The sequence below is a fragment of the Lepus europaeus genome, chromosome 18 (assembly GCF_033115175.1).
Source record: "Lepus europaeus isolate LE1 chromosome 18, mLepTim1.pri, whole genome shotgun sequence".
In the NCBI taxonomy this organism is placed as follows: Eukaryota; Metazoa; Chordata; class Mammalia; order Lagomorpha; family Leporidae; genus Lepus; species Lepus europaeus.
The window spans coordinates 11860068-11887113 of NC_084844.1; the positions used below are offsets into that span (position 1 = coordinate 11860068).

Here is a 27046-nt window from a genome sequence, read left to right on the forward strand (position 1 = left end):
CAGCCAACTTTTTTCTTTTTTTGGTGCTTTTGTTTTTGTTTTTAAATCAAGTCGCTACTACTCACTCCCTAGGATGAATCACAGCGTGCAGTAGGGCTACTCTAGGAAATGGGCTAATTGCTAAGGAGGATGTCAGTCGCTGATAAACTTTCTATGCAGTTTTGGGAATTTCCATTCAACCAAATTATACACTGAAGGCAAAAATTTTTTTTCTTTACCAGTAAACAAAAACAACTGGACCTAATTATTCAAACAGACCAGCATATTTTCCTGGGGATAATGGTCAATTTCCTTCTGACAACGTGATTATGGCCCCAATACCTTCTGGGGCAGGGAGACGGAGTCAGCAGCGTCTTTTCCCCACAATCCTACATTTCAGACCCCTCCACAGTCACCCTGGTAAGAGTTCATTCAGGATCTCCAGGTACTGGGAGAAGATGCTGTGGACGCAAGGCTGGCTCCAGCTCGGGCACCGTGGAGCAAATGACATCAGGGAGCAACACGCTGCCGGAGAGCCTCCCCCAAGGCCACTCCAGACAGAGGGCACCTTTAATTCCTCCACTGAGCAGATAAGGAAACCCAGCTCCAGGCCGACTCCAAGCCAGGGCTGCCCAACCCACAGTCTGCTCCGATCCCCAAGGGGCTGATAAGTGAAGGCTGCATGGATCCTGGTGGTGGCTGGAGGAGTCAGGGGGCACTGGGTGCCTGCGTTGTCTAGAGAGGTGGCAAACACCAGGCATTGGGCCTGGGTGGGCATCAGCCCTTCTCCCAGATCCTGCTGATGCCACAAGGCTTCAGCCCACCCTAGCGAGGGGCTGGAGGAGAGAGGGACTCCTGCAAAGGCAGAGAGACAAAAAGAGTGAGCTCCCATCTGCTGCTTCACTCCCCAATAGCTGAGCCGGGAGCCAGGAACTTAATCTAAGCCTCCCGTGTGAGTGGCAGGGACTCAACTACTTGGGCCACCACTGCTGCTGCCTCCCTGGGTCTGCACTGGGAGAAAGCTGGAGTCAGGGCAAGGACCCAGAACCAGGACTCGAACCCAGGACTCCAGTGGACATGGGCATCTTAACCACTCAGCTAAATGCCTGCTCCCAGAGCCAAGTCTTAAATGATTTGGGAACGAGGAGAGAAGCTGACGGCTCAAGCCACGGGTTTCGACGTTTTTGTTTGAGGCATACGTTCCCTTAAAGACCTACTGAGAGGCAAGACTCTGACCTCAGACAGAGGCAAGCAGAGGTCTCATGGATCCAGGACGCAGGCCCTGATGGTTAAAATGAAAGAGAAGTAGAGATGCTCCCTCTTATAGGAGGTAGAAGTGTGTGTGTGTGTGTGTGTATTTCCAATATATATTCCTGATATATACTTCCAATATATACTTCATAGCAAAAATTTAAAAATGAGTTAAGGACACGAACAGACAATTATCTAAAGGCACACAAATGGCCAGCAAGCATAGGGAAAGATGTCGGCACCACTAACATCGGGGGAAGGCAGTTCAAAGCCACGATGAGATTACCACCCCTTTCTTCTTAGGATGGCTGTCAGCAACAAAACCAAAGACGGCAAGCGTTGGTGATGATGTGGAGAAATTTGACTCTTGTGCACTGTTGGTGAGTGCAGAACAGTGCACCTGCTATGGAACACAGTATGAAGATTCCTTTTAAAAAGTTAAATAGGAGCCTGCGTTGTGACACAGCAGGTTGAGCCACAAGCGATGCCAGCATCGCTTTTCAGAGTGCTGAAGTCCCGGCTGCTGCACTTCCAATCCAGCTCCCTGCTAATGCGCCTGGGAGAGCAACGGAAGATGGCCCAAGTGCTTAGGTCCCTGCCACCCATGTGGGAGACCTGGATGGAGCTCCTGCTCAGCCCTGGCCATTGTGGCCATTTGGGGAGTGAATCAGTGGATGGAAAATCTCTTTTTCTCTCTTTCTTTTCTTTTTTCGACAGGCAGAGTGGACAGTGAGAGAGAGAGAGAGAGAGAAAGGTCTTCCTTTGCCGTTGGTTCACCCTCCAATGGCCTCTGCGGCCGGCGCACCGCTCTGATCTGAAGCCAGGAGCCAGGTGCTTCTCCTGGTCTCCCATGGGGTGCAGGGCCCAAGCACTTGGGCCATCCTCCACTGCACTCCCGGGCCACAGCAGAGAGCTGGACTGGAAGAGGGGCAACCGGGACAGAATCCGGCGCCCCAACCGGGACTAGAACCCGGTGTGCCGGCGCCACAAGGCGGAGGATTAGCCTAGTGAGCTGCGGCGCCGGCTCTCTCTGCCTTTCAATAAATAAATCTTAAGAAAAAATAGACTAGCACGTGATCCAGCAATCCCACTTCTGGGTATTTATCAAAATGAGTTGAAATCAGTAGCGTGAAGCGGTGACAACACTCCAGCAAGATGTGGAAAGCACCTGAACATTCAACAACGAATGAAGAGAATGTGGTCCGTCCCTACCCTGGAATACCATTCCGCCTTCAAAGGCAGGAAATTCTACCATGTGCCTGCATGGCGAAAACTTGAGCACTTTACGCTAAGCAAAATAAGCCCATCACAGAACAGATCACTGCAGGATTCCCCTCACTCCAGGTAGGGGAAATAGGGTCAGGGGAGGGAGGGGAAGGGTGGCAAGCTGTTCATCAGTTGGATTGAGGCCTCGAAGGCTCGGGATGAGGACGTTCTGTGCGACACGGCCCCGAGCGGACCATGTTGTAAGTGGCTGACACTTACAGTGTCGTCCCCAGAGGGTCTCCCTCACGCTACGTTCTCAGCACAATAGTGAACTCAGAAGCAGTAGGAACACCAGGCCCCACCAGTCCAGCTGCGCCTCTCGGGACCCAGCTCGGATGCTAAGTACTCACCCACACAGCCACCCAGATGGTGCTGGTCCTGGGGCCCGAGCCCAGGTGCACCTGAGCCCCAAGCCCTCGCATCATTCTCACCAGCAGAGGATCGAAAAGGCCTGCAGGTGAACATGAAAAGCCACCCCACCACCACCAGATGCCCCCATCCTGGCCAGGAGGGGAAGGGTGCAGCACCCACACTGCTAGGGGCAGGGGCAAGGAGCGAATGCCCCTCCCACCCTAGTCTTCTCATAGAGAGTAGCTCAGAAGCCCCGCTGTGGCCTCAACTCAGACCTGGGGCTGAGGCCCGCTCCTCTGCACACGGCCCGGATTCTATCCCGTCAGCCCAATGTCGACCTATCCTGCAGGCCCCATGCCTTGGGGGCACACAGGCGGTCCAACCGCCATCACCTTTATTTCTAAAAGCGTTCATCCTGGGAGTCCTTCACATAGGTGCTCGGTGCATGGGGGGAGGGGGGCACATGTGACAACTGTCGCCAACATCCCCGGCCATGGGAAACACAGGTGTCCACTGGACAGCATCTTTCCTTCACCTGACTGGCCCACAGCCTTCTGGCAGGCCCAGAACTACAAGTCAGATGGGGTCACGGTCAGGCTCGCTGACCAGATGACTCCAGGGTGGGGACGCTGGCTGGTCAGCACTGACCTTGGGTTCCGCTGACCCCACCTAAACATTCTAGGGCTGCAAACCACTCATTTTCCCCTGAGACACTGAGTGAAATGCCACTCCTAGGAAGACCCCAGCTCAGCCCCTTCTCGCCTGCACCATCCACAGTGAGACCGGTGGAAGACAGCACCAGCCAGCACTGGGGAACTGTGGGAATGTTCTACCGTGAACTTCCCGGTGACCCAGGGCAGGCAAGGGCTTGAGGTCATGCAGAGGGGATCCATCACCACGGTGACCACAGAGAGCATGACCACAGAGAGCAAGGTCCCTGGGCTCTGCTCCCACCCCCTCCGCCCCCCCAACCCCTGCCCCGGAGGTTCACAGATGAGGCCAACATTTTGAAAAATATAAAATTTTAATAAAGGCTACATCTCTTAATTACAATAATTATTGTACCAAGTAATCTTCCTTAAATGAACTCTTTATAATGCATAATTTACAGTATAAGTAGAACAAAAATGCCATGACAAAAGTCATTGAGTACAAGACTTGTAATAAAAAGGCATAAAATATATTTATACATAAACCCCTTTCAAAAACCAAGGGAAGCTGGAGCCCTCAACACAGGGCGACACACGGAGCGGCCCGTGCAGGTACAGGTACTGTACTGATCAGTCAAGCACTAGAGATAGTGGATTGGTATCTTTTGCCGTGCACTATCTACACACGTATAGTACAAGGAACAATGGCAAACAGAAGGTACGATAACTTAACACAAAAACCCGAACGTCAACATGAAGGGGCCCGGAGGAAGGTGCTGCCGGGTCTCCCACCACCGCTCACTTCTGGTGGGGCAGGGGGTGCTCTCCTGAGTGGCTGTGGTCCAAGGACTGATGTAAAAGAAAGCCCACGGGGGAGGGGGAGAAACCCCAAAAATGGCCACTTCAATGACAGCACATGCTTGAACCCCAAGGACGCGATCCCAGTAGGCCCCAGCCATGGGGCCCTGGACCAGCAGGGAGGCTCCGAGACGTGGTGCCTCGGTCCCAGGATGAAACGGGGGGCCCAACACCTCCCCCCTTGGACCACCCCACTCAGCATGGCAACCCCCCCAACGATGGCGATGGCACTGCGCAGTCGGCCCTCAAGACCGCGATGACAGTAGCGTTAAGAAACAGGTGCACCCCGATCCGCGCATCCACGGCAGGGCGCTCTTCCTGCCAGTCTGTCTTCACCCGGAGGAAAACGCGGGGTGCCGTGCAACGCCCCTGGCATTGAAGAAATCGCTAATGCGCTCCGAGCTCAACTCCTACGTGTAGACAGAGCAAGGAGCACGCCCCTCCCCTTCCCCTTGTGAAGCAGCGTATCCGTAAACTGGGGGTGGGGACGCCCCTGGACAATAAATAGCAGGAAGGAGTCCTGTCCAGGTGAGCTTAGTCCTATATTACCTACGGCGGTCTCGCTAACGGTCAGCGTCTTCAACAGCCACGAGTGGTCACGGTTTTAATAAATAGTTCAGGCTTCTCCTGGCTCGGTCCCCAGCTCCTGAGGAACACACGCCAGCCTCCCCGCCCCCGCCCGAGGGCCCGGTGGCCAGCACCCTCCTGCCCAAGACTTGGTCAGTCTTCGTTGGTTTCCTTCTCCCCTCAAGGTGTTCCGCGCCGTGGCTTCGGCCCCGCGGGTCGCTGGAGCCCGATCCCGAAGGCTCACTCGATCCTCTCCACTTTGCCCAGAATCCGGCCTTCGTACATGGGGAGCACAGTCTCGTCATCCCAGACCTCCTCAAACACCGCTCCGCAGGCAAACTCGTCGCTCGCCTTTTTGAAGTAATACCTTGAAGGGGAAACCAGAAAGCCTCGGTAAGCGTGCGTTTTCCACGTCGTCCTAACGAATGAGTACAGCAGTGTGGAAGAGCGGGCCTGCTTGAGGCTTGCAGCGGCAGGTGCACGGTCAGCTTGTGATGCTCGATGGTGACCGTGGCTGCCCGGAAGGAACCCTCGGGGAAGCAGCCGGCGCCAAGGGCCCAGCCCAGAGCGTCTGCTGTTGCCCCCCAGCAGACACACTGCAGGAAACAGGGCTGCTTCTTTCCGGGCTGTTTTCGGGGGTGGGGGAGGGAGAGACAAAGTCAAAAGGCCTGCAGTTCATCTGCAGTGGCAGCCAAGGCTGGGGGCGGGGGCGTCCCTCCAAGAGATCCTGACTCAGCTTGGGTTCGGCCAGCCTGAACCAGTAACCTACAGAACCTGAACCTATGGAAGTCTCCAGAAGGCACCCCCCAGTCCTCTGGTCTTTGCTACCCTCCCTCACCCAAATGCCGACAGCCCCTGATGGTCCCTGGCACTGTCAGGTGGAAAGCAGGCCAGCCCATGCCACTTCCAGGCGCTGTGACTGACAGCCACCCCTCCTCCACGGAGCCCTCCAGGGTCAAACACTAGGGCTCTTCTATTATGCCTGTTGATTAAAGGTTCCTTTTATCTTGGCGGCCCCAGCATTCTCTCCTCCAAGGCTGTTTAATTGTATCACTGATGCAAATGACTGTTCTCTCCAGAGGCCCCTCAGGACAGTCCCTGGGGCTGGGCCCACCCCAGGCCCCTCAAGGAAGTTCGGGAGGGGCCTCTTCCTTCCCTGTCCCCCTCAGGTGGATTCAGCTCGCCCCTGCAAGCTGTCCTCCAGCCCATAAAGGCCATTCGCCTTTATGGGGGCAGGTCAGGGTCCCTGGGGGAGGGGGACAGCTTCTAATACACTTAATTGTGTCTCAGGGTTGTGGATGGCTTTTGTTTTTTGTCCTTGCTAAAAAAAGTGACTTCCCTTGCTTAAGAGCAAAATCTCTTTCCTCCTTAAGGCTGGCTGGCGCATACTTTCACAGCAGATAAGGCTGCGTGAGGCACAGCAGCTGCTGGGCTGGGAGCATTCCCGGGGCTGACCCACGGGTGGACAACAGCCTGCCTCTGACGGGTCAGTGGTGAAAACAGCGCGTGTCAAGGGGGTCAGCATTCCTGGGGGAGCCCGAAAGGGGCTGGTGAGAAGCTGCAGGGGGCCCCAAGGCCGGGAGAGGCCCCCCCATCAGTAAGGCATCACTCTTCCAAAGAGGAGGCGCAAATCCCACTACCACCCTGGATCATACCCTCGCCGCCCTGTCCAACCACCATGGGGTTCCCCGAGCCCAGCCCGGGATGCCTTTTGACATAATGGCAAGCTCTTTCCGGAGAGCAGGCAGTGCCCCGGCCCCACCCCTGGACTTCAAACGCCACGCATCGCCTCGTTTTCTCCACGGCAACACGCTTTATGTGGCAAACTGCGCTTTCTCCCGACATCTGGCACCAATACTGTCTGGCACGTCTGGAGGGACTGTTTGCTTTTTGAACCCCTGCCATGTTGAGATTGCTCAATGCAGGCCAGGTCCCCCCGGTCCACCGCCCCAACCTTGCTGGGCTTTTTTGTTCTGGGGCGGGGGGAGGGGAGGAGGGTGGAGGTGGGTACGGACTGAGATGCCAGCCCTGCTGGGAAGACGGGCACAGCACCCTGTCCACGCCACCCCCCCCCCCCCCCGAGGGCATCGAGTCCAGTTCAGGCCCTGCAGATAAGGCCTCTAAGTAAGGCCTTTCCCACAGCCTGATCCAATCAGGAAAGAATTCGAGAGCCGACCATTTGTGCAAGTCTTTGTGCATTAAAGGGGAGGCCAGGGCTTCAAAGCCAGGCTTATTAAATGTGCCTTAAGAAAAAAAAAAAAAAAATCAGAGCCAGATGTGGCCAGCGAGGCCAGGCGGGACACCTTCCCGCACCCCTGCTCCGTACGCCATAGTGCTTCTCCCTGAAGTCACCTGCGGTTCCACTCCAGTCAAAGCTGGATCAAAATGAATCGGGAGGGGGGGAGGGGGGGAGCACGCACACTTGTGTCATTAGTTTTGCCTTATGTCAAGCCTGGAATCAACACAAAGGCAGCAGCAGCCGCCGGGTCCCTCCCCACTCCTTGGGTAACTTTTCAGAAGTGCCTCTGCCCACGCCCGTCAATCACCTGCAGGACACCCGCCCCATCTCCACCCACTCTCCCATAAAAGGAATGCACTCTGGGCCCTGCCCAAGCCTGCTGAAGGGGCGGGCAAAGCTAGGCCGGCCCGCTGGGGGGGGGGGGTTCGCAGATGGACTCACTGGGCCCACCCCGCCAGCTGCGAAGCACTCCTGAGTTCTAGAGAGATGGGAGAGGCTTGACCGCTGCGGGATGCCTCCCCACACTGGGTGCCTTGCTGACCTGACCCTAGCCCCAGTGGAGTGGTGCCCTGGAGGAGAACCCATGGATTCCCTCGGGATAAAGTCTGGAGATGGGGCAGGCAGGACTCAGGAGGATCTGAGGGAAGGTTGTCACCTGCCCCTCACGAGGAGGAACGTGACCAAGAAATGGCCCAGCCCTGGCCCTTGTCCTCCTGGGCTCCCGTGTCCCCGCCAGGGCCCTACATGGCCAGTGCACCTGCATTCCACAGATGAGGGCTGGAGGCCTAGGGGCGAAAGCTCCTTCCCAAGGTCCTGGCAGGGATGAGAAGGCAGTGAGTGAGGCCCAGGCAGGTGGAAGAGCGGCCACTCCCCCGTGCCCACCCACTGGGGTGGCCCCTGCAGAGCAACCCCGCCCCCAGTGCCCCAGGAAAGGCAGGTCAGTAATGCTATGGGTGCCAAGTCTGAGGCAGGAAGGCGCTGCCACGCTCTGGGCCGTCCTCTGCGCCTTCGGTATGGGGGCCTCCCAGGACCCAATCCAGGGCACTTTCGGGTCCTCCCCGCTACTCAGTCTGTCTGTCTCCCGCCGCCCAGCGTCCCTCCGTTTCAGACAGTTTCTGCAGCGTGGCCCCGGTCCACAGCCCTCCGCCTCGCCAGTCTGGTCCACCTGGCAGAAAAGGCCCCGCCAGGTCCTGGGAGAACCTGGAGGTGGCCTCCCCCTTGTGGCTGCTGCAGCATTGCTGCTGTAGGAAACGAGAAGGAACCAGAAGGCCCAGCCCAGCCCCCACCCCACCCCTCGGGTCTTCCTAAGCCCCCCAGCCTCCCAGCCCCTCCCAGATCTGCTCAGGCCAAGGAAGCCGCTCCAGGCTCTGGCTTTTGGTTCTGAGCAAACAAACTCCAGAGCAAAAAAAGCCACAGCACTCTTACCTATAATTTCCCTTTTTGCTGAGCTGCTCTTTAAAATGGCCCAAGGTCAAGCTCTGAGCCTTCAGCATCCTCCTGTACGGAATCTCTTCTCCACAGAAAAAGTAAGTGACGACCAACTCGCTGGCCTGGAACGCGTGGACACCTGCCAGCTTCTTGGACTCTTTGTGACTGGAAAATAAGATGGACCACGACAAGTTCAGCAGCTGGGAGCAGACGCACGCTCCACGCAAACGTGCGCGCACACCCCCAGACACTGAGGCTTGAGTAGAAAGCGACGGGAAAGCCTGGGGCGGGCGGGCGGGCAGGGCCCCCCCCCCCCCCGTCCCCCGCTGTGTGGATCAGGAAGCCTGGGGCAGGCAGCCCTCCCCTCCACGTGGATTGAGAAGCCTGGGGCGGGCAGGGCCCCCCCACGTGGATGTCCAAGCTGCTATCATTTCCTCCACTGCCACCAAATGGGGGTGCACAGCGGCCTCTTTCAGGTTAGCCCTGCATCAGGGGGTGCTGGAGAGGCAAACCCAGATAGGGAACCTCCCCCCAGGGATGCCAAGAACTCAGAATGTGACGCAACAAGCCCGGCTTGGGGGGGGGGGGGCTGTGGAGGGCACACGGTCCTTTCAACTGCTCCCTTCTGCAGTTTCACAGGATGGCTTAAGAAGCTGCTGGCCCAGCCGGCTGGCAGACTTAGGGTCAGCCAATGAAACCAATGACAGGGTTCAGGAGGAAGGTGGCTTCTCAGGACTTCAAATGTCACCCACTGCCAGTGGCCGAGAAAACTCCAGGGAGATCGTTTTAGATCTCTCTACAGACCCCTTTGTAAATGCGCCATCCCTTAATTAAGCTGGGTCAGACTCTTGGCAAGACTCTTGGCAAGAGTGTAAATTTGCAAAAAACGGATCCTGGCCCAGTTTGGGAGAAGACTCCTGCCACTGGACTTGGGGTCCCTCTTCCTCATCTGGGGATGTGCCTTCATGTTCCGGATTTTTTTTTGACAGGCAGAGTGGACAGTGAGAGAGAGTGAGAGTGAGAGAGAGAGAGAGAGAGAGAGAGAGAGAGAGAAAGGTCTTCCTTTGCCGTTGGTTCACCCTCCAAGGGCCGCCACACCGCGCTGATCCGAAGGCAGAAGCCAGGTGCTTCTCCTGGTCTCCCATGGGGTACAGGGCCCATGCACTTGGGCCATCCTCCACTGCACTCCCGGGCCATAGCAGAGAGCTGGCCTGGAGAAGGGCAACCGGGACAGAATCCGGTGGCCCAACCGGGACTAGAACCCAGTGTGCCAGCGCCGCAAGGCGGAGGATTAGCCTGTTAAGCCACGGCGCCGGCCCGTGTTCCGGTTTTGATGTGCTGTGTGTGCGCCCAGGCCGTTCTCAGCACCCGTGGGTTTCCGTGCTCCTCACTGAGGACCAACACCTGCACTCACTGGCCCTCACCACTGGCACCAAGCTGATGGGATTTTAGACACTACGTGTCATGAAGACGCAGCTCCAGACAGGGCACACCCGGAAACGCAACCCATTCAGCGGATCTCAGCAATACCGGGCAGGTGGAGACACTCACTCTTCGGGAGCCAGGCTGTGGTTGGAGAAGGGCGTGGCTCCTGCCTGACCAGCGGCCAAGTGGTTCCTGTCCCTCTGCTGATTGGCCACACAGCACCTGAGGACACAGCCAGGGGGAGGGCTTTAGAGGTGTGGCCACCCTCAGGGTTACAGGGGACACGGACGGACACACACACACACACACATACGCGCGCGCCTCTTTGGCCTCCGGAAGAGAAACAGACCCAACCTCCATCCCCGTGAAGACCCAGTAAGGCCTTGTGTTAGCTGGGGCTACAGAAGGCCTGGATGACACTTGGGGACAGCTACTGCAAGCCCCCCGGGCACCCTGCACAGGACATCCTCGGCCTACGCCAAAGGCGAAAGACTCCTGGATCTCCCCAGCCACAGTTTCCCACACGCTCAGCTAAGCAGCCTCCAGGGGCCGAGAGTGCATAAGGAATTATTCAAGTGTGTGCCCTGAATCCAGGTTCAAGTCAGGCACAGCAGTAGGACCCACGCCCAGACGCTGCAAGGGCGAATCTTAGTCGGCCAGAAGCAAAGCCTGATTCCAGGAGGGCTTGAGACCCAGGCAAGAAGGGTCCCCCCTTCCCCTCCAATCCCGCGCGGACCCCCTCTCTCCCACTCACCGCTGCTTGGGGGGCTTCGACACCTCAGCCAGCCTGCGGCAGGCCTCCTCCAGCTGTGCCAGCGTGTTGGGTGGGGTCAGGGGGGGCACTGCAGGGTCTTGGGTAAAGGGGTGGGCGCGGGGGGCGGTGCGGGGGTGCCCGCTGCTCCCCCACAGATGGTGCCGGCTGACCCGTTCGCCCGGGGACCCGCGAGCAGACTCCATGGGCGAGGCCTTTCTTGTGCTCTGGGCACTGAACAGAGATGTACGGAGAGAAAGTAGAAGGAAGAAACTGGGTTAGAAAAACTGGAAAATGTGACTTCAATAGAAACGTGTCTATTCCGCTCAGAGAGAGGGAGGCAGAAGAAAAAAATAACTCTACCATAACACGAACGGGAGTGGCTGCCAAAACATGACATTTTTGCGGTCTGCCCAAGTCCAACGTTTAATATTAAGATGGCAGGAGCAAACAGTCGCACTTGTTTTCAGCCAACTGTGAAAACAGCCATCCCCGATACCCCCGCGCGCTCGTGCCCGTGCCCGTGCCCCTGGGCGGCGGCGTTTACCTATGCGGCTTGGGCCTGCTCTGTCGCTCGCTCTCCAGCATCCACTGCCACACATCCTGCGACCTGTCTCCCTCTTCTCCAGGCAGCTGCAGGGCCCCAGCGCCGCCGGGGGCCCCTCCTTCCCTGGCGGGCGGGGCCAGGCCAAGCTCCGTGCCTTTCCCACTTCGTTTGGGCAAGGTACTGCCTCGGCTGCCACTGCAGGAAACCAAGACCCAACCCCGAGACCCTCATTACATCCCGAGTCCTCGAATGGGACAACGGCGCGGGCAGGGCCCAGGAACGCGACAGACCCAAGCACCTGCACCCCCTCCCCCGGCGCTAAACGCCTGTGGCCGCGGACCCCACCTCCCCCCTGCCCAAGTCTCTGGCTGGGAGAACAGCTCCACGCGGGCTGCCGCAGACCGCCGGGCACTTACCCAAACTGCTCTCCTGGCACGGGCTCCGGAGCCTTGGGGTGGCTCTTGCACTTGGCGTAGCAGTAATACTCGGAGCCCCCGGCGCACAAGCAGCGCACCCTCTGCGTGGCCTCGGCCTCGAGCTCCTCCTTGGTCTTGGGGCCGGCGTGGTGGTGGACGTAGTGGTGGTGCACGTGCCTCGTGGTCTGCCTGCTCACAAAGCCCTTGGCCCCGAGCAGGGGGCAGCCCGGGGCGGCGGCCGCGGGGGGCAGCTTGGCCCCCGGCGGGAGGAGGGGGTGGTACGGCTGGTGGTGGTGGTGGTGGTGGTCAGGCGAGCGGGAGCGGGGGCTGGCGCGGCCCACGCCGGGCGACTGGCAGCCGGGCGTCTTGAGGACCCTGGACAGGTGGTCGTCCAGGATCGTCTGCGGGTCCTCCTCGTAGGCGCCGGAGGGCAGCAGGGACAAGGGGTGCTGGGCGGGCGCGCCTTCCCGCGCGCTCAGCGGCGGCTCCGAGCCCTCCTTCTCCTCGTCCTGGAGCGGAATGGAGCAGAGGGGCCGCGTGGGCAGGCAGGCACGCACGGGACGCAGGCACGCACGGGACGCACGCGCGCGCGCATGCGCACACAGCGCTGGAGGGCCGCCGCCCGGGCCTACCTCGCGCATCTGCTGCAGCCGCTCCTCCAGGCTGTGGCGGCTCTCCAGCTCCAGCTTCAGCTTCTCCAGCCTGGCGATGAGCTCGGCCGCGAAGGCGGCGGGCTCCACGGGCGTCATCTCCTTGGGCAGGCGGTGGGTTCTCTGCGGGGCGCGGGGAGGCACAGGGGCGAGGCGCGCTCAGCAGGCCGGCCGGGCCGGAGCTGCCGGAACCCGCGCGCCCGGGCTGGGGCGGAGAGCGGCTGGCGCGGCGGCCGGGGCTGCTCGGGGTTTTTATGCGCCGGCGCCGCGGCCTCATGGAGAGCCATGGTCCCCACCAGCGTTTGCCTTGGGCAGGAGCAGTTGGTCGCACTCCGAGAGGCCCTGCTTGTTCCCTCTGTAGTACAACCAGCCCATCAGTAGCCACTCTGAAGTAGAAAATCTTCAAAGACTGTTGTCAGACATCAAAAAAAAAAAAAAAAAAAAAAACCGCAGCCCTCTGAGATGGGGAGGGGAGCGAGAGCAACTTGGAATAGAAAGTAGCGTCTAAACAGAAGGGGAGTTGGAAATTAAAGAAAATAAGATTGCAAAGGGGGGGGGGGGGAATAGGAAAAAAAAAAAAAAAAAAAAAGAGTCTGCAGGCCGGATCAGAGAAGCAGCGGTAATTCGCTTCCTGGCCGCACACTGCGCACCTCTGAGGTGCTGTTGGCTCCACACTGGCCTCGGCCTCCCCCGTCTTCCTCCTCCCCTCCTCCCCATCTCTTTGTACGGAAAATGAAGAGCGCTGCTGCAGGCTAGTAGCAGACCACTGCTGCGCTCGGCCGCCTGAAGTTGAGCCATCAAGGGAAAAGGGAACATCTCCAAATCAAGTGCGGAATATAAAGAGGCCCCGCGACCGGATCGCCTGCCAACTGCAGCACGCGGGGCGGACCCCCGCCTCCCGCCTCTCTGTCATCTCCCGCCCCGCCCCCCCCCTCCCGGGGGCTCGGCCTCCTTCCTCATCTCCCGCCCGCTTTGCCCTTTTCTGGGGGTGGGGGGTGGGGGTGGAGAGAACGCCAGCCCCAGCAGAAGAGGGGCCTCGCTGCAGAACCAGCCCCCAGCCAGAGGGGGCAGAGAAAGCCCCCTCCCCGCCCCCAGCAGGAGATGGCCGGTTCTCACACAGGCTGGCTTCGCGCTCTGATGGGGAGAAAGTCGATTTGCACACCCCAGGACAAAATCCTCGAATTTACAGGCTTGGAAAAATAATAGCGTTTCTTGGTATAACACTAACACAAACACACACACACACACCATTTCCACCAAAAAAAGAAAAATACAACAACCCCAACACAGTATACCACCAACACCGCTGTGTTTGGGCGAGCAGGGAGGCTGAAGCCCCTCTCCCCACCCCCCAACAATCTGAACGTGCTGATGAGAAGCTAGGAAAGGCTGCCGATGTGTGAGAGCGAGCAGAGCTACACCTGTGCCCTGATGAGAAGCTAGGAAAGGCTGCCCAGGTGTGAGAGCGAGCAGAGCTACACCTGTGCCCTCATGCAGCCTGGCCCGCACAGTTTAGCATGCTGGCCTTCTAAACAACATCACTGGACGGACCCCTGGGCTCCTCTGAAGCTAGCAAGGGATTCATTCAACACAGAGCCCTGCTGCCAGCCGGGTGCTCTCTTCCCCTCCCTAACTGGCGAAGAACATCCTTGCACCCTGGACCCCCGGCTACTGTCAGAAGCACAGTCCTTGGGGCCGGTGCTGTGGCACAGTAGGTTTAGCCTCCGCCTGGGGCGCCGGCATCCCACATGGACACCGGTTCAAGTCCCGGCTGCTCCACTTCCTATCCAGCTCCCTGCTGAGTGCCTGGGAAAGCAGTGGAAGATGGTCCAAGGGTTTGGGCCCCTGCACCAAAAGGGAGACCTGGAAGAAGCTCCTGGCTCCTGGCTGCTGTGGCCATCTGGGGAGTGAACCAGCAGAAGGAAGACCTCTCTGTCTCTCCCTCTCTTACTCTGCCTCGCAAATAAATAAATAAATCTTAAAAAAAAGGCACAATCCGCACAGCCCTGATATGGAACTGCAGAAGAGGTTGCCAGGTGCCTAGAGTACCGGGTGTCACGTGCTGGCTGCTTTCAGAAATACAGAAACAAGGGGAGGGCCCAGAGAAGCCCTTCATCTACCAACTCAGTCACAGGAAGACGCTGCGTGTGGGGTCCTCGCTTCCAAACACTTCAGCATCTTAGGCACAGACTCAAGAGCAAGTGCCAAGCCGAGTTCTGGGGCTGGAAACAAAAGATGGGGCAGCCGCCCTCCAGGGCTGCAGAGAGCCACAGCAGACATGGCCAGGTAAACCGACACGCTGAGGCGGAAGCGCCATCAAGACGAGAAGTGGGGGGTCCCGGGGGTGTCTTTTTCCTCCCAAAGGAGACAGATTTCCCCTAACCTCATTCATTCAAGTACTTATGTGTCAGGAGCTGATCCAGTCTCTCTGGATAGGGAAGGTAACTGAATAGACAGACCCCCCCTCCCGGATTCTAGTGGGACTGCAATGACTCGTGCGTGGCTCATTCTTGGTTTCAGAGAGGGAAGTGCTTTGGTCTCCTTCTCATGGGAACTTGATTTTTTTTAAATTCAAGAAGATGTAGAAGTTCAGAAACAGGTCTTGATTCTCCTAACCACATCACTCTAGTCCACAGCACACCCTAGACAACCACGTATTACTGCCGTCCAGCTCTCTGTCTCCTGCCCGGGGGGTCTGCAGGTGCTGCTGCTCCTGCTACCTCCCCTGTAGCTCCCCAGCCCATCTCCCACCCCTCTGCTGGGACAGAGCAAACAGCCACCCCCCGGGCACTCACCGGGAAATGAGGTAGTGACACTTGGCCGTTGGCCTTCACGCTGCGATGCATCTCTCTCTGGAGCTGTTTCTTGCTCCCCATGCGATAAGGAGGGATTCCATCTCTAAGGGAAAGGGAAGGAAGCCACAAGACGGTGAGGGTGCTTCCAGCACACGGGCTCACTCACATGGGCCACCCCGAGAGCCGCCGATGGACAGGGCCGCGGGCCCGCAGACACCATCACTGTTCCCGTGGGGAAAAAGCCACCCCGTTCACACTGCCAGACCCACCTAATTCCCGTCCATCAGTCATCTCTGGAAACTTGGCTGCTTCGCAGACACAAGAGCGTCAACTTGGAAAGAGCTTGATAAGCTCCTCTCTCCGGCTGCTGTCTGAGAAGCCGTTACACCCCAGGCAGCCCAGCCAGAGTGAGGGCTCCCCTATCCTACAGGTGCTGCGCACAGAAGACTCCTAGCCCCTTATATATACCACTGTATGCTGCCCCATATCGGGACACCGGGCCGTATACAGAGTACGGGACAAAAGGCTGCAGGAACACAACCCCAAACCCACAAACTGTAAACAGGCATTAGTGACGGTGTGCACAATTTCCCAACTGTCCACCTCCGAATCGTCTCCAAACAACCTGGCTTCTTCCTTCCATTGGGCTCCAAACCCCACCACCTCCAACCAAAATTCTCAAAGACATGACCAATCTAGGCATAAAGAGAAAAGCCCTGAGTGTGTAGCATTCTGTGCATTCAGCAAAATATCTATGACCTTGTTCTAGGTCCTGCGCAAGACAGCAGTAGATAAAATGATTTAAAAAGTCAAACAACTTGGGGCTGGCACTATGGTATAGCAGGCAAAGCCACCGCCTGCAGTGCTGGCATCCCATATGGGCGCCAGTTTGAGTCCCAGCTGCTCTACTTCGGATCCAGCTCTCTGCTAATGTGCCTGGGAAAGCAGTGGAGGATGGCCCAAGTGCTTGGGCCCCTGCACCCTCGTGGGAGACCCGGAAGAAGCTCCTGGCTCCTGGCTTCAGATCAGCGCAGCCAACTGGGGAGTGAACCAGCAGATGGAAGACCTCTCTCTCTGCCTCTCCTTCTCTCTCTATGTAGCTCTTTCAAATAAATAAGTAAATCTTAAAAAAAAAGAGTCAAACAACTTCCTTTAAGTTAATATTCAAATGGGATGGGGCAAAAAATAAGCAGAACATAGAACATTTTGGAAGGTGGCAAGTGGGGGGCTGGTGCTGTGTCATCGTGGGTTAAGCCCAAGTGCGTGGGAGACCTGGAAGAAGCTCCTGGCTTCGGATCAGCCAGCTGTGGCCATTGTGGCCATTTGAGGAGTGAACCAGCAGATGGAAGATTCTCTCTCTCGGCCTCCCTCTTACTCTGCCTTTCAAATAAATAAAATTAGAGAAATGTAGGAAGTACTACCAAACAGGAAAGGAGGGACTTGCTGGAGGATGGGAAGTTGCAATCTTAAAATGGGGAGGGGGAGCAGGGCCAACCAGGACTTACTGAGGTGACCGAAGGAAATAGGAGCCCCTATGTCCTTCATTATATTAAAAAAATCAAATGTCCAGCAGTAAAAGAACAAAGCTCCCACGCCAGCTCGGGTTCACTAAAAAATATGACCTGGAACTGCTCTGATTAAGAGAAGAAACCCAGTCAGATGGTCGAGGTCCAGGTTCGCACTGATGGACTTATTTACAAAAGCCTACACGTTCAGACATTTCCACAGTGAATCATACCAGCTGTAAACACCGAAAGCAGGCACTTGGCTATTTGCTTTTCCTTGGTGTTTTCTTCCTCGTGGGGTAGAAGGAAGAAAAACACCTTTGGCGGTGGGTTAAAATTAAAAATGCCTAAAAATGGCCAGGGCAGGGGCTGGCACTGTGGCGTAGCAGCTTAATCCTCTACCTGTGGCACAGGCATCCCATATGGGCGCTGGTTCAATTCCCAACTGCTCCTGTTCCAGTCCAGCTCCCTGCTATGGCCTGAGAAAGCAGCGGAAGATGGCCAAAGTCCTCAGGCCCCTGTACCCATGTGGAGACCCGGAAGAAGCTTCTGGCTCCTGGCTTCGGATCAGCCTAGCTCCAGCCATTGTGGCCATCTGGGGAGTGAACCAGCAGATGGAAGTCTCTCTCTCTCTCTCTCTCTCTCTCAGTCTGTAACTCTACCTCTCAAAAAAATAAAAAAAAATCTTACAACTGATAGACCCATTGCCCCTTATGTGTGATGGCCTAGAATTCTAAGTGATGGGGCAGGTGCTGTGGCACCACGGGCAAAGCCACCGCCTTCAGTGCCAGCATCCCATATGGACAACAGTTCAAGTCCCTGCTGCTCCACTTCCAATTCAGCTCTCTGCTATGGCCTGGAAAAGCAGTAGAAGATGGCCCAAGTCCTTAGACCCCTGCACCCATGTGGGAGACCCGGAGGAAGCCCCTGGCTTCAGATTGGCACAGCTCTAGCCATTGCAACCATCCGGGGAGTGAACCAGCGGATGGAAAACCTCTCTCTCTCTGCCTCTCAAATAAATAAGCCTTAAAAAAAAAATAAAGAATTCTAAGTGATATCTGCTGACCAAGCTGGAAGACCGGGCCCAGGTCAATGAACCAATCCAAGGAAAGCATAGGCGGTAACTAACTGCCTTGAGGAGTATGCAGGAGGGGTGAGGAACAAGAACTTAACTTGCAAATGGAAGTCTTGGCCCAAAGAGTTGAGAAGGAAGCAGACACAGGGTCCAACGTTAGCTGTCTGACCAGTGCCCCTAAGAAACCACCAGTAGCTTCCCAGTCATCTTCCTCCTCCCTGAGGATGAAGTGGGAAGTAAGGTTCCTGGCAACTTACTGAGCCAGCTAAAGCTTCGTTAGCAATGCTCAACATCCTCACCCTCACACATGGTTAGCAGACAAGAAAACTGGACTCTCAGGAGCGTGGCTGGCTTGACCAGCCACCCTCTCCCACCCAAGGGGACTGATGCCAGCCACAGGCTGCCAGCTCCCACGTCTGCGTTCCCACTGGGGGTCAGACACTGGCTCAGCACAGCGAACAAGTGGTCGCACTTGGTTCTCCCGGGAACCCCAACAGATGACTTGTTACAGATGATCAGGAAAGTCCAGTGACCCACCTGCAGGCCCAGCCAATGGCGAGATCCAGGGTCCAGACCCACGCTGCTGCTGGACGCCAGAGCAGGTGTCCCTATCGCCATCACCCACGCTCAAGTCCTCTCTCCAGGACGCCCCTCAGCCCGGGTCAGAAACCAGCCTTCCTAAGGGGCTGGCCCTGGGGGCCCCATCTTTCACCAGAAACCCCTTGCAGAGGGAGGGCGGTGGTGTGGGGACCCCACGGGCGGGTCTCTGCTGCCCAGCACCCTCCCTCCTGACCACCCCTTGGCTGCTCCAGTCTCCTGAGAATCTCAGAAGGCGGGGATCCCCACAGCACCCGTGGACCCCACTGTGATTCACGAGACAGAAAGCCTCCAGAGTCCCTGTCCATCTGCCCCGCCTTCCCCATGTAAGGTGGAAAACGGACAAATGAATGGGGGTAGTTGGGGGGATGGGCGGGGGCAGCAAGTCGCTGCCGGCTGGAAGCAAGGGGAACAAACGATTTCATAAGCATGCCCTCCCCGCTGTACCCCCCCCCCCGACTACAGCCACCCAGGGCAGGTGGAGGACCCCACTTCCGGCAAGGCCACTTGTGACCACGGCAAGGCCACTTGTGGCCGCAGAAGCACAAGGAGGCTTACAAGGGGGGCCTTCAAGGAAATGCGGCTCGAGTCCCCCACCGCCCGGCCCCAGCTGAGACTCCTCTTGGAGAACAGCCCCTCGTTCCAAAAGGAGGCCTCTCTGCTCTCTCTCATTCACACTCTCAAAGTCTGTGACCAGTTTCCTGGCTGCTCAGCACTGGGGGCGGCAGAGCGCCCGAGTGTTGGTCTCTCCGCAGTCGCCTTTAATTATAAACATTTTTAGCTAACGAGCCCACTGCCGGGCCCAGCTGTTTCTGGGGAGCATGGGTTTGAAGTATGGACTTCACTTAGCTGCCATTTAAGCCGAGCCAATTAGCTTAGCCTTTTGACTGCGCCGTGCCCGACCTAACCTGAATGTCGTCTTGCAGCGGCTTTGAAAGAGCAGCCTCGCGCGTGGGCGCGTCCACTCGCACCTTCATCTAGCAGCCACTCCATGGTAGCCTCTGATCACCGCCGACATCAAAAGCCCGGTTTGTAAGCGGAGGGAACATTTGAAGTTCACTTGGATGCAGTCCCTGGTGTCCAAAGTAAATCCCCATAAACAAGAGCGAAGGAAATAAAAATAAATAAATAAAGGAACTGGTGTCACAACCCTCCTCCTGCACGGAGCAGGGAGAGACCAGCTCGTGCTGTTCCGGGGACGCTTGGAGAAGCAACCTAAAAAACGTGGCGGCGGCTGCCGGAGGGGAGCAGCTGTGCGCCATCGACTTTGCTTTCAACGCCCTTGGCCGCCTCTGGCAACCTGTCTACACCTGGGCGTCGCAGCCCCCTGGGCCTCTGCCCTCCTGGGGCGGCCCCACAGCCCTTCTGCCCCCACCACTCGAAAGGATCGGGGTTTAGGATTTTGCTGGGAGTCTGGCAGTTAACTTTCAAAAGAGGGAGGGGAAAAAAAATTAAAAGCTGTTTCTTCCGAGAAGGCGGGTTTCAGAGTAGCGAGCTCGTAAAGCCGCCTTCTCAGAGGCCCAGGATGGAGACCCGAATCCCCAGCCACCACTAACCGGGCTTTTAACTTAGCAGGGAAAACAGAAGTCAGCCGTGGGCTTTGGGAGAGGGCAATGATTTCGTAAAGCCCCTGCCTGCCCCAGGCATCCAGGCCTGGTGTGCAGCTCCCTGGAAGAACCAAGCACGGGCCAGCCCCCGCCCAGCTTCCACCCAGACCCCTTGCAAAGCTCCCCAGGACTTAATTGGTTCGGTCACAAATGAGATGATTGGGCATGTGTCTAATGAACTCCAACCCTCTGGAGCCTACTGAGGCTGCCTGTGACCTCCTGTCCCGTCCTCTCCCCAACTCCCAGCAGGGCAGCCAGCCCCGCTGCCCGGCCCCTCGCAGCCCACACTGGCCACTGTGCCACGGAGAAGCAGCCAGGGCCCTTCTCATGCCTCACGGGGCGCTCCTGTGCACTTTTTCAGGGAGATTTCAAAGGGGCCTGCTCCCCTCTAAGCTTCCCCAGAAGAACAATGGGCTTGAATCAGTTCAGCTCAGCTTTCCATCCCCCACACACTTTATTCCTCCCTTGGCGCTCTTGTCTGCACGAGGCCCACAGTTGGCAGAGCTCTGAAGAGGGGGTCTGGTCCCAGCCCTGGGAATCCTGGGTGACCACCCCACAGCAGGTGGGTCACACGCACACACCTGGGGATCCCCATGCCTGGCACCCAATGGCAGCCTGCGACGCCCAGGAACCTCTGGTGATGGACTCTGGAGACCCGAACAGCCCCCAAGAGGGTGAGCTGGTGCAGCACCCCGCCCCTAGGCCTAAACGTGCCCAGGTCGGCACACCTGAGACCATCACGCTCACCCGCGTGTGGCTGAGTCAACACTGCAAGCCTCCAGGTCTCACCTCGCAGGTGCTCGCTCTGGACCTCGTGGTTTGCTCATGATCAAGGCCACACTGCAGGAGGGACTTACAACAGCTGGAGGCTCTGCCACCAGGGGCCCAAAGGGCTCTCCTGCGTCCCCAGCTGAGGGTTTCCCTCTGCTGTCTCCCTATCAAAGTGGGCTCCCCACTGGTGGTGAACCCCCCCCCCCCCGCCATCCAGAACAGGTGACCAGCCAGGGTGGCTTCCCCAGGGGCCCTTAGTGGCTTCCTTCCCTGGCAGGTCCACAGAGCGCTTGAGCCAAAGGGGAAAGGTAGGAAAGTTTTGAAGCCACCTCACAGTAAAGCTGAGAGGGTTTTTCCCTCTGGGAAGGGACCAAGAGGAGCATAAATGGGGAGGCTTGTGGGGAGAACTTGGAACTTGAGCCCGCCACCCCTCCCCCAACCAGGTTTGTTTGTTTGTTTGTTTTAAAGGGGTCTGATCACTAATAAAGAGTGAAAGGAGCCCAAGGTAGCTCAAAGGTCTCACAGCCAGTGGGTGCTGTTAACCTATCTCTGTGCATTCGGGGAAGGCATGGTGGGCAAAGGGCAGGGGCCCCCGTCTGGGAGCTGCTCCGCCGTGAACGGCCAGCGACAGGGGCACTGGGCCTCACTTCCTGAGCCGCAAGTCACCGGGAACGGCCTACCTCTCTGGACTGGGTCTTGCGAGGCTCAAACAAACGAGCCCAGGGACTACACCCAAGTTATCTCATCATGCACCCAGAATAACACCTCCATGATGGGGACTGAAATGCAGCCAAGGGCCAGGACGGCAGCCAAAAATAGTCTCGAAGAAATCTAAACAGAAGCCCTACAGTCTTAAGTAAACTATATTTGACTTAGGAGATTCACTCAAAGCCTTCATTCAACTCCAACTTACTATGATTTTTCACAACACCAAGATTCCCATATAATCCCCCAATTAATAAAGGCTGAAGGAGCGTTAACTTGCTTGCAAGCACACAGAGGGTAACAAATGCCAGCAGGCAGAACAACAAAGGCGAAAATTATTTTAAGAGGGGGGCGTGATGCGTATAAGCAGAGCCTGCCCTCTACGGCCTCAGAGCCTACGTTACAGTGCTGCGTCAGGGCGTGAAATCAGCTCTTGACGTCAATTTGGAGAAAAACCTATTTGAAGAATTATGTCCGTCAAACGACAACTCGGTCAACGTGGAAAACCCATTTCACTTCTCCACATGGCATTAAAAGATGGCGTACCCTTACTCAGTTTCCACAAATGGCAACATGCCATTCTTCTATTAAAATGGAACCTTCCCCCCTTAAAAATCTCTCTGCCTTCAGTGACAAGGGAATTCGCAGTAATACAATAAAAGCCACCAGGAAAATCAATATTAAAGAGTCTCAAAGTAACCTCATCAACTTTCCCTCCAGTTGGTCCCATGCCACAGGCCAACCAACAGGACACTGGCCAACAGAAGCCAGATAGCTTCAAACAAACTGGAAGAATAGATGGTCTAGTTTTAGGAAGCTCAAAGGGACCAACTCTAAACAAGTATGCCAGAGCTTACACAGCTCAGTGGGCTTGCCTTTCAAATTATTCCTTTAGTAGGCGAAACTCTGACTCCAAAACATTGGCTGAAAAGCCCCGGAAGTCCATTTCTGGAATAACGATTCTCAACTGGGTGCTGGGCGAGAAGCCTTGGGTGGGGGGCTGCACCCAGGTGCAGGCTCCACCTGGGCCTCCTGAATCAAAACCTGAGGTTGGCAGGGGATGGAGATCCCAGTCCACGACCACTACACACACACTCATGAGACAGGAGACTGGGAGGATAGCAGGGCTCACCCCAGCTTGACCTCAAGTCACCTAAAACTCAAAGCATGACCTCGCCCCCAAGGTCTGCTGAACTCAAAGCCATCCGTGTGCAAAAGAGCCAGGATGAGACTCAGCTCTGCAGAGAGCCCCCACCCAGGAGCCCCAGCATCCGACCCAGGGCAGGCACTCCACCCGCACTTGCTGAGTTGAACCCTGTCCGCTTCAACCCATCCACCATGCCTACTGAAACACACATACAGGGAGCCCTTCAGAGATTTCTAGCCTTCTGACCCCCACTTTCAACTCCCCCCCCCACCAAAATGGCTACCTGAACACAGCCCATCTGGTGCCATGCTCTCTCTCACCTCTTGTTCTACAGAGGGGAGACCTGGTTTCAAGTCCAGCCAAGATGTCTGCCCTCAACTCAAGCAATCACTAGATACTCATCTTGACTTTCCACCATACTTTGGTTTTCCTCTGTTGAAGCATCAGCCCAACTCTCCTCTCAGGGGGTCTAGAGCTTGACACGAGCAGGAGACCAAGCAGGTGGCCCTCTGCCATACCCCTGTCCCACCAAGGAGATACGCATGCACACGCAGGACTTGCAGGGCCAGGCGAGGGCACCCGACGACACTGCCCAGCCCGGTGCGCGCTGCCAGCCACATCCGGGGAGTGGCTACCGGGCACTTACACGCTGCTGTCCGTTATGGACATGGAGTCATCAGTCAGGGCGTCACTGGATATCTCGCTGTCATTGGCGCTGGTGGCTGGCGCGAAGACGTAGCCAGAACCCACGTGGTAGGGATTCACAGGATCGTTCCCCTTGAAGGACCTTGGGAGAAGAAGACCAGTCACGTCCGATCACCAACCAGGAGACCAGGCAGCCCCAGGACGACCAAGGTACAATCCCGCCAGGCTGCTGCCAGCCAGTGCCAACCCGCTGCCTAGGTAGGGCCGGCTGCTCACCTGGGCGACAAAGCAGGGGCCACAAGAGCGAGAGCTGGGAGTGAGTGGCTCCCCACCAGGGCCAAGGCAGGCTCAGCCCTCTGTGCCCCCAGAGGCGGGCCTGAGCCCTGGGAGGGCAGCCCGTGTCCTCCCCACCCTCATGTCCAGGTCTGTCCTTGACGAACACACTTTCAGGACCCCAATGCATCTTAAGCACCCAAACTTCCTGCCTGAGGGGTCCGTCAGCCTCAGCAGAGATGCAAACACCTCGAGGCCTGCTGTGGCCTTCTCTCCATGACCCTGGGCCCATGGCGAGATGGGACAGAAAATTCCTGTCCGGCACTCACGTCCCACCTGCGAGCTGGGCCTCCCTCCGCTGCCCCCCCCACCCCCACCCCCACCCCCAGCCAGGGCTTCCTTCCCGGGGCATGGCTAAGGCCGGCAGGACTGAAATGAGCAGCACAGCTGCTTCAAAGGCAGGCCCGGGCCCCTCCTCCTGGGGTCTCCAGCCCTTTTGTCTTGGCGGCCTCTGGGTCCCCATGTCCCTCTCTTGATCTCCTCCCTGAACAACCCCTGCGCCGGCCTCCTGCTGGGCCACATTCCTCTTGTGTCACCAGCCAGGGACTTAAGTAGGGGGGAGGGGGAGCCAGGCCAGTGGGCTGCAGGAAGGGACCTTTCCCGAGGGCTGCTGGGAGACTTCGGTTACAAAGACCCTGGCACCCTCCGCAGCATCTAAGTCAGCAACGACTCAATCAGAGGAGCGGGGAAGTCTCAGACAAGAGAACAAATTCTGGGCCACAGCAGCTGGCCCACTCGGATAGCCTTGGGGCTAGCAGATGAAAGGGACCCAGGAGCAGTGGGCAGCCATCTGCACGTGCGCACGGAGCACCCACGCACTCGCCATGTGGCCAGCCCGCACTGTGCCGAACTCCAGGCGTCTGCGGCCCCAGACTCTGGCCTTCTGGCCTTCTGGCCTTCTGGCCTCCTGGCCCCCAGGCCCCACGGGGAGGAGCTCGTCACCACAATGCAGGGGGTGTGAGGGAGGGACACACAGTGTCATCTCATTCAATCCCCACAGCCACTGTGGGGGAGGGGGCGGAGCGCTGCGCTGTGCCCATTTTACAGATGGAGGCCCTTGGTGGTCCCACGTCCAGCAGCCAGCCCAGGATCATGACAGCTGGACGGAGAGCTTGCACCCGCCTCACCTGCCTCTCACGCAGCCTCTCTTTCTGCCTCCTGACACACAGACCAGGCACCACACTAAAGAGTTCCTCTAGAGAGACAGGCAGGCAGGAGTGACCCAGGATGGGTGACCCCGAGGAGGGAGGGGTCAAGGTGGAGCATGATGGAGGAGCTGGCTCCCAGGACCATGGAGAGCCAGCCTAGGGAGGCAGCCGGGCCAAGGCCCAGCGAAGAGAAGGTAGGTCCTCCGCACGTGGCCAGAGTCTGTCTGAACGGACCAGCAGGGGCTGGGAGGAGGCGTTCCCAGCAGCAGATGGAGGCCCAGGGATGCCACTAGGTGGCAGAAAGAGGGGACAGCGTGGGCAGGAGGCCCAAGGGGAAGCGGCTGTCACAGTCTGAGGGTCTCCACAGGGGACAGTGGGGAAGAAAATGAGAAGCGACTCCATGTTTAGGGAGTGGACACTGGCCGGAGTCGCGAAACATGCAAGGTTCTAATCAGAGCCGTAAGGTGTCTGAGCCAGAATAAACCCTAGAAATGCTGTCACCCCACCCCCACCACCCCCACCCAGCTTACACAGGCTCCAGGAAGCCTGGTGCTGCTACTGGACGCATGCTGAGCCCCTCACTCCACGGGACAGGGTCTGTGCTATCATGACCCCCCCACACCAACAGCACTGGCACGCAGTAGGTGTTCCATGAGTCCCTGCTACCCCTAATCCTCACATGCAGGCAGGCAGCCGAGCCCCCAAGCAGGCCTGGTGCTGGTCAGAGGCCACCAGGCCAGAAGTGGGCACAGCAGCTGAGGCCTGGCTTCTGCCCCGCTGCGCCAGGCCAGAGCAAAAGTCCATGCCCGAGAAACGTAGTGTGGTGACTGGGACCAGAAGGTGCAAACCAGGAGACCGGCACGCGGCCCAGTCAACCCTTTCCACCAGTGTGTCCGCCGTTGGACACTATGGCCCTCTTCTACCTGCACAGGGCAGGAAGTGTCACCGCCTCCCAGGATTGTCTGGTGATGATTAAATGAGAACGGTAACTTCCATGCCTACTTCTTGTCCCTGGTATCCCCTAATCTGGAATTCCCAAACACCAAAGCTGCCGGGGAGGAGGCCCGAGCACAGCCCTGCCCGTCCCGGAGCAGAGAGGGTTGTGGGGTGGTGGTGGTGACTCAGTAAAGACAGCTGTCCACCATACAGGCGGAGCCAGAGGCCATGCGCTTCCAAAGTCAGGCAGAAGAAAGGATGTCTAAATGGTCACAGCCCATCCAGGGAGTGGCCGGGGGCTGCTCCTGCCCTGGCCCAAAGTCCCCAGCCTCAGGGGCCGGCCAGCCTCCCTGAAAGTGGGGGCTCACCTGGAAGATGGGCACCTGTGCTCAGGGGAGATCAAGGCCATACTCCAAAACCGCTCCTCCACCCTCCTGATTCCTTCCATAGCACTCACCAGGACTGCCCTAGGGAGCTGCTGTGTCTACCGGCTGCGCACCTGTCCTGTTCAACCACACCATAAGCCCTGTCCCCCTCCCACCAAAAGCAGCCGGTGGCACCTGCCAAGGGCTAGGAACCTGGGGAACCTCTGTAAAGGTTCCGGGTCCACTAGGTGGGTTTGCTGACAAGTCTTAAAAGAGGCGTAGGACGCGATCAAACGACCTGAAACCCTGTCCATCCCCTGGGTCTTGCTGTCTTGGTGGCCTTGTCACAGCAGCCTTGTCTCAGGGGGTAAGAGAGGCTGTGGCCTCCGCAGGGAGAAAATGACCCAACGGTGATTCCTTCCCCTGCAACGGGAGAGCCACCTGACTCAGACCACGTGGGCCCCACACGGCTCTGCGCTCGCTGCTGCGCACCGGGGTCCCAACACACACTCCCTTCCTTCCAAAACAGAGACTACGGTGCGGCCAGCCACTTAACACGGAATGGCCGACTCCGGGGACTGCAAAGAGATCCTTGGATTCTCCTGCAATCGTTAACAAACCGGGCAGGGGGAGGAGGCAGGCTCCCGTGGCAAGGGACAGAAAGTCAATTTCTGAAGAACCCAGAACTTTGTCAGAGGCACCACATAATTTTTAAGGAAACGGATTAGGGCTGTTTTCTTGTGATTACTTAAAAAAAAAAAAAAAAAAAAAAAAAACAAACTGGGGGTGGGGGGGAGACGAAACTCAACTATGCCGCGGTAATTATACCCAGATGCTTGGTTTCCTCAGGGCTGTGCAGCCCCAGCAACTCCAGGGAGCGCAGGCCAGCGGTGCAGACCATGCACTGGGCGGGCACCCACGGGCCCACGATGCAACAGCAGCCCGCGGAGGGCTCTCAGCTGTCAGGTGCCAGGGGCTCCTGGGACCCTGAGGTTAGTCTGCTGCTGCCCATTTCCATCTCTTAGCTCCCTGAGGGGCT

The 27046-nt window shown here is 57.7% G+C and overlaps 1 protein-coding gene across 5 annotated transcripts in view; it reads right to left on the reverse strand.

The window, feature by feature from the left end:
* Positions 1–3888: 3888 nt before the first annotated feature.
* The window catches only part of AXIN2 (axin 2), a 29413-nt gene continuing 6255 nt past the window's right edge, over positions 3889–27046 (reverse strand). For all 5 annotated transcript variants that reach the window (XM_062216815.1, XM_062216817.1, XM_062216814.1 and 2 more), the window contains 9 exons: positions 23227–23367; positions 15174–15276; positions 12361–12501; positions 11729–12237; positions 11313–11507; positions 10769–10999; positions 10141–10236; positions 8587–8754; positions 3889–5289 (listed from right to left, as the gene is read on the reverse strand). In XM_062216815.1, the coding sequence (XP_062072799.1) occupies positions 5163–5289; positions 8587–8754; positions 10141–10236; positions 10769–10999; positions 11313–11507; positions 11729–12237; positions 12361–12501; positions 15174–15276; positions 23227–23367 (1711 nt within the window). In that variant the 3' untranslated portion in view covers positions 3889–5162. The remainder of the gene's footprint in view (positions 5290–8586; positions 8755–10140; positions 10237–10768; positions 11000–11312; positions 11508–11728; positions 12238–12360; positions 12502–15173; positions 15277–23226; positions 23368–27046) is intronic.